We start from the raw sequence: 14,836 nt of genomic DNA on the forward strand, positions 1-14,836 counted from the left end.
GTTCTTTCTTTTCCAAAAGTCCCCAAGACCGTGAATCCCATCCCACTGCTACCTTTTGAATTAGGATTTTTTCATTTCCCAGAGCTACTGTGGATTTGAATTAATTCTGAGAAATAAGACCCTTCTTAATCCCTGATACAAAAGTGCTCACCCAGTGTTTGGAGGATTTTATAGTTCTCTGTCCCATTATTTCTAGTTAGTGACCCAAGATTGTGTATTCCTGATGTTTTTGAATACCTGGGTTGGTATACTTATGACGCCATTCAGATTTTGAGGAAGTTTCTCTCTGGTTTTTCTTAAGGCCACAAATTAGAAAATGAATTTTTAGAGAAAAAAATTGCCATCTAGTTTTAAAAAATTCATTCCTTACATACCTACTTTTTCTATTTTGAATAGAAGGTTGTACCAAGCATTTCATCCCAGTATCCCAGGTAGATGACCTGCTGAAGAGAAGACTGATGATGCCGTAGGATATGGAACTAAAAGCTGTTGTAGGCAAAAGTTAAAACTACGGATGAACACTAGGAGCAGATATACAACTTCTTTTGCCTCTCCTCCAAGGGACACCTTTGTTTGCTCTCCATGGGTGCTGGGTTTGGGGAGAAGAGGTGTCTTCACATCAAAGGGAAAAGAAAGGACATTTTAAACAAAGCTGTAAAAAGCTAGAGTGCTTTCAGTTGCCATGTTGTGTAAGTATGCACCTCTTGTCTTTGTAGGGCAAATAAATACGAGCCTCCTGCATTTTGAAGGAAGGGAGGACTTTATGGAACAACAGTTTTGCTACCATTTCACCTATATCTAAAATGGAATTTGCAGTGTTTTAAGTACATATATTTGAGGGAAATAGGCTTTCCTTTTATTTGGATGCCTACTGATTGTAAACAAGAGCGTAACTGTATTATAATAAAAATAACAGTTTTGGAAGCTTTAAGTCTATACTATTTAATTAAGTTTTTTTCCTGAGGGTTTTAAGAATCCACATAGAAGAAAAAGTTTGTGGTTTATTTAATGTGTCAGAGGCCCTAAACAATTAATTAAGATTAACCAGTTTTAAAGATTTATTTTTAAAATGAATAATTACAAATTACTTTAATTTGCAGGCATGCCAAACTATTTTATATAAGCACTTCCAGTTTTCAAACACCACTAAAACATCATTCATATTCAGAAAACACTTAATTTTATACTTATATACTAATAAAATATCTTGCACAATTTGAAATCTTATTTACTTTCTATCATAGGAAATAATTTGTCTTGATTTGTAATGATTATTTAACTAATTTTGATTTCATGAAAATTAATGCTCTCCAGAAAAAAAATTAAGTCACTTCAAACTAGAGCAAGGAACAGAAATATTACCATCTTGTATATCTTTTGCAAGGATGTTGTATGAGAGATCTGTAGTCACAGAAGTGAAAAAATGTAAATCTTGATAGAAAGGATTTCAGTTATCCCCTTTTTGGTGGTTGTACTGTTTCCCTATTATTTACCACAGGTAAAAGTTAATTTCCCTAATAAGTCATATCTTTTTACCTTGAGCATGTATAGGTTCTAATATCTTATTGTGCTTTCTGATGCCTGTTATTTACAGCACACATTTATGTAATTTCATAGTACATTGTATTTTTACTATATATATTCTTGAAAGTTAATACGTTTTACACCTTACTTTGTGCATATATTTTATGTAGTAGACAACATAAAACTGTGCTTATTCTAGATGTTCAAGGAATAATTATTGATTAATGTTGCCATCTTCTCTATGACAAAAATAATATTAGTATTAAAGACTTCTCCCAATCTGTTAATGGTTCTTTTGTTAATATGTTCCTCATTAGAGACTGGGTAATCTATAAAACAAAAAGGGTGATTCATTATAAAGACGAGAAGTTCAAAAGTCTTAAGAATAGACAGCCCCATCTTGTTTGCCTTTGGTGAATCATATCATGGAAGATCAAGGGTATACAGGAAAGAAAAATCACATAAGGAAACATGAGAATTTGGGTCCCATAAGAAGCACATTATTTTCTAAGGGTAGGCTAGCACCTCAGTGATGCAGTCATATTCCATGGCCCCCATCTTTTAAAGAAAGGTTCCATATCAGCTCCAACTAAGCTCTGCTTCTTGGATACTTTCTACTATTTCTTCTTAAAAAGATACTTAAATTTTATGTGCACACATGTTTTGTGTGCATGTTATGTATGTGCACCATGTGTGTGCCTGGTATCCATGGAGCTGGAATAAGGAGTTGGATTCCCTGGAACTGATATTACAGGTAGTTGTGAGCCACTGTTTGGGTCCTAGGACCAGAACTTTGGTGCAAGTGTTCATGCTGAGCCATCTCTCCAGAGTCTGTATCTGCTACTACTTAACAATGCTGCACTGAGGACCAGATTTATAACACTTCAGTCATTTTTGGATACATGTGATCAGTATTCTTATCCACACATTTGAATAATAATCATATCCTTAAAATGCTTGGGAAGTTTTTTTTTTTTTTTTTTTTTTTTTTTGGTTTTTCGAGACAGGGTTTCTCTGTGTAGCTTTGCGCCTGTCCTGGAACTCACTTGGTAGCCCAGGCTGGCCTCGAACTCATGGAGATCCGCCTGGCTCTGCCTCCCGAGTGCTGGGATTAAAGGCGTGCGCCACCACCGCCCGGCTAAAGAGGGTTCTGCGGCTTTAAAGCGGGGGAGTGGGCGTCACCGCGGGGGACCCGGTGACTAGGGGAAGTTTTAAAGTACATTATGCATAACCTAAAGTATGTTAGCAGTTTAGTAAGTTCTAGATGATATTATAATAAAGACTTGGTAATTAAATCTAGAATGTGATTTATTTAGGAGAATATATCCAGATGTACATATATGTTTAAATGAATAAAAGATAACACATAAGATTAAATGCATAAAAATGTCCTTATGAAATCCAGTATTATACACAATCAGTAAATTCAATAAAAATATTAAATACTAATAAGGTACTAAATATTTGATTGTCTTTACCACCATTGCAATGTATAATTTAGAATATTTAGTAATAGATAAGCTTGATTTCTTTTGTTTATAAAATATAGCAATATAGAAATTAATGAAGCCTCTATTTAAGATATGGTGGTACATGCCTTTAATCTCAGTACTCAGAAGGCAGAGGCAGGCAGGTCTCTTGAGTTTGAGACTATTCATAGTAAGAGCCTGTCTAAAAGGAAAAACAGAAATAAAAAGTAGGTTTCAGGTTTGACAAGTTAATCAGTAGATATCTGAAATATTTCTTACCCAAGTCCCTTTTTAAGCAGAAGATGCTTCCAGCATCATAAAGGTATAATCTGAAGCAGTCTGAGGAAATTTAGTCTACCTGATTAGTAAAGTTGCAGAAATTAAGCATTTGTGCTGTACATTTATTTCTCATTTTTAATCATCTCAGTCATAACAACTGAAGAATAAATCACTGTGCTAAAACATTCTCTTTTATTAAATATTTTGAGAAAAGAAAACAGAGCAGGTATTTACTTTCGTTTTCTTCTTCTCTATTTTCTCCCCAAAGCAGATTGCCAAACTGAGGCAACAGCTTCAGCGAGGCAAGCAGAGCAGTCGGCACAGTAAAGAGAAAGATCGGCAGTCGCCTCTCCATGGCAACCACATAACAATCAGTCACACTCAGGTGGGTCAAGTTGTTCACTTTAGTAATTCCTTTTAGTGCATTACTAAGTGGAAACCAACACTATAACAAAAGTTTTACCTTTACTAAATTATTTTGTGGAAATTTGTTAAAACTGTGGTTTTTTTTTAACATTGTTTTGGTAACACATAGCAGAGTATAGTGGCCTAAGAATGATATTTCCCTGAACTGAAATCACAGGTAATGTGCTTACTGAACAATTGAGGAGTATCTTGTTTAATCCTTCTACTAGTACCTTAAACTATCTACTTTGTGTTCCAAGTATTTTGCATCTTCTTTCATATGAAAAAATTTAAAGCTAAAGTTTTTATTTTTTCCCCCAAGAAATTTGTGCTAACATATCTTATTGAACAAATCTGAAAAGTGCTGTAATGTTGTGATGAATCTTAATAAGTTAAATCTGATATCATGACCAAGGTGTGTATTGATAGTTCATAAAGATAAGGATAATTCAACATTAGGACATATTAATATAACTCACTACCTCAGAAAGTCAAAGCAGAGAAAAAGCATTGGATTTTCTTGATATTGAATAACACTTGTTAAAGCATGTATCCATTTGTGGTTATAAAAGTTTTTATTAAACTGAAAAGAGCAAAACTTCCTATTGTGATTAATTGTAAATCTCCTAAGATCCCATCCTTAAAGCATTAGCTGCATTAATGTCAAGATAGAGATCATCACAAAGATCTACATTTATTGACATGCTACATAAAGGACTAAGAAAGACATCACTAATTGTATATAATATTTTATATTTAGAAAATAAAAGTGAATTAGCTAGACTATTAAAACCAATTATGAGATCATTAATATGGAAAATACGAACAATACCAAATGATAATGAGAATGTAAAACAAAAGAGCAGCTGTGCATTACTGTTAGGAGAACACAGTAATATAACCACTTTGGCAAGCATGTACTGACCATTCTCTCCAGCATTTCTCCCTTCAAGTAGCCACTAGAAATTAAAACATATCTGCATGAGTGATTGGGGAAACATTATTCATGATATTGAAATGAAAACAAATATTCTTTGGTGATTGGACAGATATTTTACATAACTGTGCAGTGTGATGCTATTCAATAGTACAATGGAAAGTAGCTAATAGATATGACAGCAGACTTAAATTTCAAAACCATTTTGCTGAGTGAAGCAAGTTATGAGAAAAAGCAGTATAATGCATAATTTGTTATGTTAAATTCTCAAGGTATAATTATATAAACTAAGTATTAGGAGTAGAAACTAAATGCAGAGAGGCCCTAAAGAATATTTTTTGAGTAATGGAAGGCTCTAAATGTGACTATAGTGGTAGCTGGGCTTAGTAAAACTCAACTAACTGCATATTTAAAATGGGATGATTTGTTGTAACCTGATCATACCTGATCAGTATTATACAAAAACTGGTATGCCCTAGACATTTAAAGTGGGAGTTATGTGTGCTTTCTTTTTTCTTCTTAATCTGGTAGAATTAATATATTTGCAAGTTTTTTTTTTAAGCACTGTCAATAATGTTAACACATCACCTTAGTTAAGTTCTTTAAAAAAAAAAAAAAAGACTGGCCGGGCGGGGTGGCGCACGCCTTTAATCCCAGCACTCGGGAGGCAGAGGCAGGCAGATCTTTGTGAGTTCAAGGCCAGCCTGGTCTACAGCGCAAGATCCAGGAAAGGCACAAAGCTACACAGAGAAACTCTGTCTTGTACAACCAAAAAAAAAAAAAGACCAAGATTTAAATTTTTGGTATCCGGTTATTCATAGGAACTACATACTTTTGCTATATAAACATTTGTCAATGGAATATGAAGTCTAGTTTGGAATGCTTTAAAGTACTCTTTTTTTTTTTTTTTTTTTTTTGGTTTTTCGAGACAGGGTTTCTCTGTGTAGCTTTGCGCCTTTCCTGGGACTCACTTGGTAGCCCAGGCTGGCCTCGAACTCACAGAGATCCGCCTGCCTCTGCCTCCCGAGTGCTGGGATTAAAGGCGTGCGCCACCACCGCCCGGCTAAAGTACTCTTAATAACAAAAATATCTATGTAAATGGAATAATTTATAAATTTGGAAATTTTGGTAACTTTTAAATGTGCTAATGTATATATATGTTCATAAGCATTTCTTATATTCTAATTATACTTATTAGAATTTTGCATGATAAAAGGAGAACTGAAATTTAGTGAGATGATTAAAAAGTATAAACAAAAATGCAATAGTATTATATTGGGTTAGTGTTATAAAAAAGTAAAATCCCACTAATTCAAATTAAAAGGAATATGCAAGTTATACATGTTTATTGTGATTATAAAATGAAAAATAGAGAAAATCATTGTCTTAACCCATTATTTGGTGAGAATATAGTTTTAAAATGGCAATTTATCCTAAATTAGTATGTAAATTGTGTATTAGTTCCAGTTGACACCTTAAAGGAATTGTTTTAGTATTAAAGAATTGTTTTCAAAGGTTACACTGTAAATATACCCATTGCTCAGAAAGAAAATTTGAAAATGTATTGCTTTTATTATTTAAGGAGTTGTTTTCAAAGGTCATATAAACACTTATCATTCAGAAAAAAAAATTGAAAAGACTTTTTCTATCAGATACAAAAATTACTATAAAATTACATTAAAACAGGCTTTGTATGAAGATTACTAGATAATAGCTTAAGAAATCAAATAGAGAATTCATGAAGAAATGAAGTCAGTTGAATTAATATCAAGGTGATACTAAAACTGGCTTATACTATACACAGAAATAGATCATGATAGAATATTTTATTATGAAAGTAATAAAACAACTAAACAGTTGATAATAAGAAAATGGGAAATGTATGATAGAGCTAAAGATTCAGTATTCAGTATTCATTTGTTAATGAGATACAAGGCACATTAATAGGTAGCAGTTCAATAATGGGAAATAGGAACATGCTGACACTACAAATCATACGTATAAATTCTGGTTACTCAACACTATTAAGATCTTTTTTTTTATTATTTTTTGCCACCTTGGTCCTTTCCTACCCTTATTTCTTCCTATTGTATTCCTTGAGCTGCAAAATGTTCACAGACATTTTGTGGTAGGTTTTATAGTAGCTGTTGGAGGTGGCTAATTCTTGAAAACTATGCAGAGGACACTTAAACACAACCTTGGCTGCTAAATAGTGCTGAATTTAACATAGTATTGTTTTTATATTGCTTAATTACACAATGATTGTGTTAAACAGTTGACAAAATGGAAACAGAAGTTCTAAAATATAAATGTCATGGTATCTTCACAACACTACAGTGAAGTCACATGATAACTTAAAGAATTTCAACTATCCTTCCCAATAAAACCAAAAAAGGAGACATTAAAAAGTGTTGAAAATGCCATCTGCCAGTCTTTGACCAAGTGTATACATTATACAGTCATATCTTTGCACTTAAAAGTATTTTGAATAATTGTTTTGATTCTGTATTTTTTACCTTCCTTTAGAAATTAAATTTCTGTATATGTATTTGAATTTTTGCTCTATTTGAAATGTCAGCAATAACTGCTGCTAAGTTTTGTATTTTAAGGCATTTTTGTTTGCTTCGTTTTTATGGTGGGAGGCATGCAGAGGGCATGTCACATATGCTAAACAAAGATCTGTCACTGAGCTACACCCCTAGCTCTTCAATTTTTAAGATGTATCATGCTCCAATTCTTTATTGACAGTAAATAATTTTACTTCATTTTATCTTCTGTCTCAAAGACTATTGGATCAAGGTCAGTCCCTATGCCTCTGTCAAACATATCCGTGCCAAAATCATCTGTTTCACGTGTGCCCTGCAATGTAGAAGGAATAAGTCCTGAACTGGAAAAGGTATTCATCAAAGAAAACAATGGAAAGGAAGAAGTGTCCAAGGTAAGAGTATATGGGATATTTAAATGTTTTCCTTATTATTAAAGAATTTCTCAAAAGCACTTGGCGGGCGGGCAACAGCTTTATGGAGATAAAATTTATATACCATAGGGTTCATTCGCTTTGGTAGTTATCTCTCCTATTCCTCTAATACATTTGACTGTAGGCCACCATTGATCTTCTTTCTGGGTCTTTAGATATTTCTTTTCTAGACTTTTCAAATAAATAGCATCATATAATGTATGGCCTTTGGTAACTGACTTTTTTCACTTAGCGTGACATGTCTTAGATTCATCTAATTTGCAGTGCATAACAGTCCTTTGTTTTTCTTGACAGGTAGTACTAATTTTTATACATTTTGTCCAGTTAACAATTGAATGCATTTATGGTTTCTAGTTTGGTATATGCTTCCATGAACATTTGTACAAATTTTCATATGAATATAATTTTTCATTTTGTCTATGGACCTAGGATTGATTGGAATTGCCAGGATTGTAACTCTGTGTTTAGATGGGAAGGAACTGCCAGGCTGTTTCCAAAGCATCAGTACCATTTGACATCTGTACCAGGAATGTAGGATGGTTTTGATTTTTCCAAAACTTCCAGTCATCTTCTTTCTTCATTATAACCAACCTCTAATGGGAAGAGAGTGGCATTTCATCATGATGTTGCTTTGCATTCCTAGCAGCTAATGATACTGCAAGATATCTCATAAGTTCTTGATAATTTGTTTCCTTTAGAGGAATTTTTATTTAAATCTCTTATTCCATTTTCAATTAGGTTGTCTTTTTATTACCGAGCTGTAAATGTTCTTTACAAGGTTCCTTATTTTCTAGATGTAAATTCCTTATCAAGGATCTCATGATCCTTGAAATGAGAGTCATTTTTCCTTTTTCTTGATTTCTTTGAAGAACAACCTTTTTTTTTTTTTTTGAAGACCAACCTTTTTGATGAAGTCTAGTTTATTATTTTCCTTGTACATTCCTTAATCTGTGGTCCCATGATTTATTTCTGAATTTTTTTCTGTGACTTTTAATAGTTTTAGCTCTCTCTTATTGTCTTAGATAGGGTTTCTATAGCTGTAGTGAACCATGACCATGACCACAAAGTAAATTGGAGAGGAAAGGGTTTATTTGGCTTATACTTCTGTATTGCTGTTTATCATCAAAGGAAGTCAGGACAGGAACTCAAATGGTGCAAGATCCTGGAGACAAGACTTGATGCAAAGGCCGAGCAGGGCTGCTGCTTACTAGCCATGTTCCCCATGACTTGCTCAGCCTGCTTTCTTATAGAACCCAGGACCACCAGCCCAGAGATGGAACCACCCACAATGAGCTGGGCCTCTCCCATCTATCACTAAATAAGAAAATGCCTTACTGGGGCTGGAGAGATGGCTCAGTGGTTAAGAGCACTGACTGTTCTTTCAGAGGACCCGGATTCAGTTCCCAGCACCTACATGGCAGCTAGCAACTGTCTGTAACCCTAAGATCTGACAATCTCACACAGACATGCATGCAGACAAAACATCTTATTTTTTTTTAATTTTTACATTAAATAAAATTTTAAAAAAAGAAAGAAAATGCTTACAGCAGGATGTTATGGAAGCATTTTCTCAATTGAGGTTCCTTCCTTTCAGATTAACTCTAGGTTGTATGTCAAATTGACATAAGACTAGCCATCACACTTACATATTAAGTCTTTGATCCACTTTGAATAAAAATACTTTGTAAAATGACATGTCTCAGCCATCTGTGCTATATTGCATATTGTCTTGTATTTGACTATATTTTCAGTAGTGTACTTCACTAATTGAACCACTAGGAAACCCTTGGCTAAATTGTCTATTTTACCTTTTTTTCAACTGACATTTGATTTATATATAAATATATATGCATATATATAAAAATAATATGTGCCTTTGAAATAATGTGTAGCTTTAAGTTGACTTAGAATTGGTTTTGCAAAATGAAAAATTAAAATTTTCAACTAGTTCTTAATTATAGATCAGCAGATATAAGCAATATTTGTAGGTTCTTCTGTATCTGTATTAGTATATAATGAGTCACTATATGAATGTACTGTAACTTAAAAATTTTCCTATCCCAGAGGATTAGATCGTTTTTCATCTTTATCATGGGCGGCGCTTTATAAAACATTGTGTACTCCTGCAAACAGGTTTCTGGTAGTGAGATTGCTTTGTTGAAGCTTTTTCACATTTTAAGTTTTGATATGTACATCTTCCCAAAGCGTTGTGCCATTTTACTCTTTATCATATATCAAGTTATTGTATAGGTATAATGCTGTAAAGGAATTTGTTGGAATGGAAATTGTGACATCTCGTGGCTGTTTGCTATTAAAATGTCTCCTTTAGAGTAGCAATAGAAGGAAATGAAGTTGATCTTATATTTGGAAGATGAATAATCACTCACAAATTTATTTATTTGTTAAGAACATCAGAGCCAAACTTTACTAAAATATAAAACATTTCTTTTTAAAAATGAGTTGTATTTAGCCGGGTGGTGGTGGCGCACGCCTTTAATCCCAGCACTCGGGAGGCAGAGGCAGGCGGATCTCTGTGAGTTCGAGGCCAGCCTGGGCTACCAAGTGAGTTCCAGGAAAGACGCAAAGCTACACAGAGAAACCCTGTCTCAAAAAACAAAACAAAAAAATGAGTTGTATTTTAATTTGCAAGTATATATTTCAGAATTATAGAATTCAGAATTTCTAGGATTATCTACAAACTTATAACTTAAAACATTAAGGGGCTGGAGATGGCACATTGATTAAAAGCACTAGCTGTTCTTCTGGAGAACTCAGGTTCAATTCCCAGCACTCAAATGGCAGCTCACACCTGTCTGTAACTCCAGTTCCAGGGAATCTGACACCCTCACACAGACTTGAACGCAGGGGAAAACACCAATGCATGTGAAATAAAATTAATATAAACAAAAAATATTAAACTTTTAGACATTTTGTGGTTTTGGTATTTTCTGGATTTTTAAATATTTTTTAACTTTCTTACTTGTATAGAGTATATCTTGGTCATATTCTCTCCAAGCTCCCTCCCTCCAGGTCTCCTCCCCCAGTATCTCTCTCTCCATTTCCCTTCTGACTTTATAACATATCTCTCTCTCTCTCTCTCTCTCTCTCTCTCTCCCCCCCACTAAGTCCAATTAGCACTGCCAGTAGGTTCGTGATATGGAGTCATCCCTGAGGCATGGGAAACCTACTAATGGCCTTTCCTTCAAAGAAAGCTGAGTGACCTTCTTCAGTTAAGGCTGGGATATCAGTAGCTCTCTTCCATCTGTACTGGGATTTTTTTTTTTGAAGGGTGGTTTATTTATTATTATTATTATTATTTTACCTTAGTCTAACTTTTTAAAATTTTTTTTTCTTCTTTTGTAATACAATTCAGTTCTACATATCAGCCACGGATTCCCTTGCTCTCCTCCCTCCCGCCCCCCTCACCTTCCCCCCAGCCCACCCCCCATTCCCACCTCCTCCAGGACAAAGCCTCCCCCGAGGACTGAGATCAACCTGGTAGACTCAGTCCAGGCAGGTCCAGTCCCCTCCTCCCAGGCCGAGCCAAACAATCCTGCATAGGCCCCAGGTTTCAAACAGCCAACTCATGCAATGAGCACAGGACCTGGTCCCACTGCCTGGATGCCTCCCAAACAGATCAAGCCAATCAACTGTCCCACCCATTCAGAGGGCCTGATCCAGTGGGGACCCCTCAGCCATTGGTTCATAGTTCATGTGTTTCCATTCGTTTGGCTATTTGTCCCTGTGCTTTATCCAACCTTGGTCTCAACAATTCTCGCTCATATAAACCCTCCTCTTTCTCGCTAATTGGACTCCCAGAGCTCCACCCGGGGCCTAGTCATGGATCTCTGCATCCAGATCCCTCAGTAGTTGGATGAGGTTTCTAGCACAACAATTAGGGTGTTTGGCCATCCCATCACCAGAGTAGGTCAGTTCGGGCTGTCTCTCGACCATTGCCGGCAGTCTGTTGTGGGGGTATCTTTGTGGATTTCTGTGGGCCTCTCTAGTATTTTGCTTCTTCCTATTCTCATGTTGTCTTCATTTACCATGGATATCCTATTCCTTGTTCTCCCTCTCTGTTGTTGATCCAGCTGGGATCTCCCGCTCCCCCAAGCTCTCTTTCCCTCGACCCTCGCCCTTCATTACCCCTACTCATGTCCAGGCTGTTCATGTAGATCTCTTCCATTTCTCCATCACTGGGCGATACCACCTTATGCCTGTCAGAATGGCTAAGATCAAAAACACTGAAGACACCTTATGCTGGAGAGGATGTGGAGCTAGGGGAACTCTCCTCCACTGCTGGTAGGAATACAAGCTTGTACAACCACTTTGGAAATCAATATGGCGTTTTCTTAGAAAATTGGGAATCATTCTCCACCAAGATCCAGCTATACCACTCTTGGGCATATACCCAAGGAATGCTCAATCATACCACAAGAGCATTTGTTCAGCTATATTCATATCAGCATTGTTTGTAATAGCCAGAACATGGAAACAACCTAGATGCCCTTCAACTGAAGAATGGATAAACAAAATGTGGTACATATACACAATGGAATACTACTCAGCAGTGAAAAACAATGGCATCATGAGATTTGCAAGCAAATGGATGGGTCTAGAAAAAATCATCCTGAGTGAGATAACCCAGACTCAGAAAGACAAACATGGTATGTACTCACTCATAGGAGGATACTAGATGTGGAACAAGGATGACTGGACTGCTACTCACATCACCAGGGAGACTACCTGGAAAACAGGACCCCAAGAAAGACACGGGGATCGCCCAATGACGGAGAAATGTACTGGGATTTTTAACTCATGGAGGTCTTCTACAGGAAACCACAGCTGCTGCGAGTTCACGTGTGTAGAGACCAGCCTTTCCCAATACTCCTTCCTGATTCTTCGGCTTTTACGTTCTCTGTCACCTTTTCTGCACTGTGTCCTGATCTTTCAGGGAGAGGAGGTTGATAAAAAATAGCCCACTTATGGCTAGACACAAACCTTTGCTTATTCTCAGCATTTTGAACGTTTGAGTCTCTTCATTACCCTTTACCCTCTGCAATACAAAGCTTCTCTGATCAAGGTTGAAAGCAGCACAACTTTATGGACATAAGCATAAATATTTAGAAGGAAGTTGGACAATATGACTGTTTAGCAAAACAGCATTAGTAGGTTCTTTCCTACAATCTGTAGCTTCCCTAGACATGGTTTTTGACCATGTTTACAGTACCAGGTGTGATACACCAAAACTTAAGCATATAAGGATGTACGAAGATGCCTAATGAAACCCTACTAGTTCATAAGCTAACTAACTAACGTATACTTTTTTTTTTTTTTTTTTTTTTGGTTTTTTGAGACAGGCTTTCTCTGTGTAGCTTTGGAGCCTTTCCTGGAACTCACTCTGTAGCCCAGGCTGGCCTTAAACTCACAGAGATCTGCCTGCCTCTGCCTCCCGAGTGCTGGGTTTAAAGGCGTGTGCCACTACCGCCTGGCTGTATACCTTTTTTTTTTAAGTAGTTAAGCAGAGGTATCCCAAATGAGTAACAATGCTGTCCACAGAAAACATGGGTTATTAAATGGAAATCACAGTTCCAGGCACAGATTACTCTCTGTGAATTATTGGTCACTCAAGACAATATAGGCTATTGCCATTGTTCTTGGTAAGACCTTGTTGCTAAAGATATCGCACACTTGAGTTATAGAACATAGAAATCAATCTTGAACTGGCCAGGAGTTTTTCTACTTGTTGGCTAGCTTACAAAGTGCTGAAAAGTGCTCTGCAGGCTGCTGGGGAGGAAGGACAGACATTGTGGCCTTACCTAGTAGTGGACCCTGAGTGCTTCAGTAAGGACAGGTCAGATGTACCTACTAGCACAAGAGTGGAAAGACTGTTTATAGAAGTAAAAACCTGCTCTCTTGATTAGAAATTGTACATTTGCAATTATTTTTGTGTCAGAGTTTATTAAAAATAAACCAAAATGCCTGTATCTAAAATTGAAAATTGGCACATTAACTATTATTGATATCAATATTATAAGCCTTCCTGTTTCCCATATTTGTTTTCTGTAAATATGTAGTTTGTAAAAATTTGTATTGCTTTTGTAATTCTGCTTTCAAAAAAGGTTTAATCAATATATTCTAGCTAGTTGTAGATTAAAACAGAAATGAAGAATTTTATTAATCAAGTATGACATAAATAAAACATAATTCATGTTCTTAGTCATTTTGTTCTAAAGTAGTACGTCATTTTATTGTTTCCCAACATTGCCAATTTTTTTGAACTAACATTTTCTTTTTCAGAGTTTGACCTGGTGAATTCTTTCTTTTACTACTTTCCTTAATTGGAAACTTCTCTCAGTAATGAAGGAACTGGATATTGAGTTGAATATTCTCTTTATAGTAGTCAGTATCAAGTTGTAAAGTTGGTGTCTTTTCCAGCAGTATCGCATAAATAAAGTTTCCATTTCAATCAACATTCTAAAAACTACTGATTCTTTAATCTTACCTAATTTTTCTTCCTCTATTTCTTCTCTAACAGTGTTTCTGAATCTTTAAAATGACAACGCTCAGAGCAAGTGGAGTAGGCACACCAGTGAAAATGAATTCTAATTCATTATATTGGTTCATTTTACTAGCATTGTAATCCTTCCTATACAATAGTAATAGTTTCAATTATTTATGAAAAAATTGAGCATATAGTTTTACTTGTTGACAGACAAGAACAATGGGGTGAGAGCTAAGTTAACTAAAAAGGGTCTACTCAGCAGGCTCTGATGCTCTGATCCTACTTAGCACTGTCACCATCAACTCTAAACTATAGGTTCTTTATTTATGGAAGCAAAATAATTGGACTGATGAGCTTTAATGAGTCCCCTAGTTCAAAGCATGTGCTTGTGATTATAGTTTCCTGTTTACTACTTTTGCCACATTCGAGCAATACACTAGATTGAAGCAAGATTGTGAATAGTCATCCTTAGTTGTATGCCAAGTTAGCAGAATTGTTGAGATTTGTTATTCTCCATTGAATACTAGTGTAGTTTTATTAGAAATTTAGGTGATTTCAAAGGAAATAGAAGTTCTTAAGTTCTAAATTTAAATAATTCATAAATTAAAAATTTATACTCACCAACATATTTCATTTTATCTTACTAGTAAGTAAAAATGATTTCTTAGAATGTTCAGTTAATCCCTAATGTGTATGTGACATTCATGGTGCTAAGTAGTTGAAGATTTGTTATTAAACTT

At 35.4% G+C, this 14,836-nt stretch overlaps 1 protein-coding gene across 5 annotated transcripts in view; it reads left to right on the plus strand.

Annotated features, from left to right (window-relative positions):
• Window positions 1-14,836, plus strand: part of Glcci1 (glucocorticoid induced 1) — a 79,839-nt gene that overhangs the window by 47,843 nt on the left and 17,160 nt on the right. For 4 of the 5 annotated variants that reach the window (XM_052719834.1, XM_052719836.1, XM_052719838.1 and 1 more), the window contains exons 4-5: window positions 3,541-3,657; window positions 7,400-7,552. In XM_052719834.1, coding sequence (XP_052575794.1) covers window positions 3,541-3,657; window positions 7,400-7,552 — 270 coding nt within the window. The remainder of the gene's footprint in view (window positions 1-3,540; window positions 3,658-7,399; window positions 7,553-14,836) is intronic. The other variant, XM_052719835.1, reaches the window with a different exon arrangement.

This window comes from Peromyscus californicus, unplaced genomic scaffold, assembly GCF_007827085.1.
Source record: "Peromyscus californicus insignis strain IS unplaced genomic scaffold, ASM782708v3 Scaffold_6__1_contigs__length_162567912, whole genome shotgun sequence".
Taxonomy (NCBI): domain Eukaryota; kingdom Metazoa; phylum Chordata; class Mammalia; order Rodentia; family Cricetidae; genus Peromyscus; species Peromyscus californicus.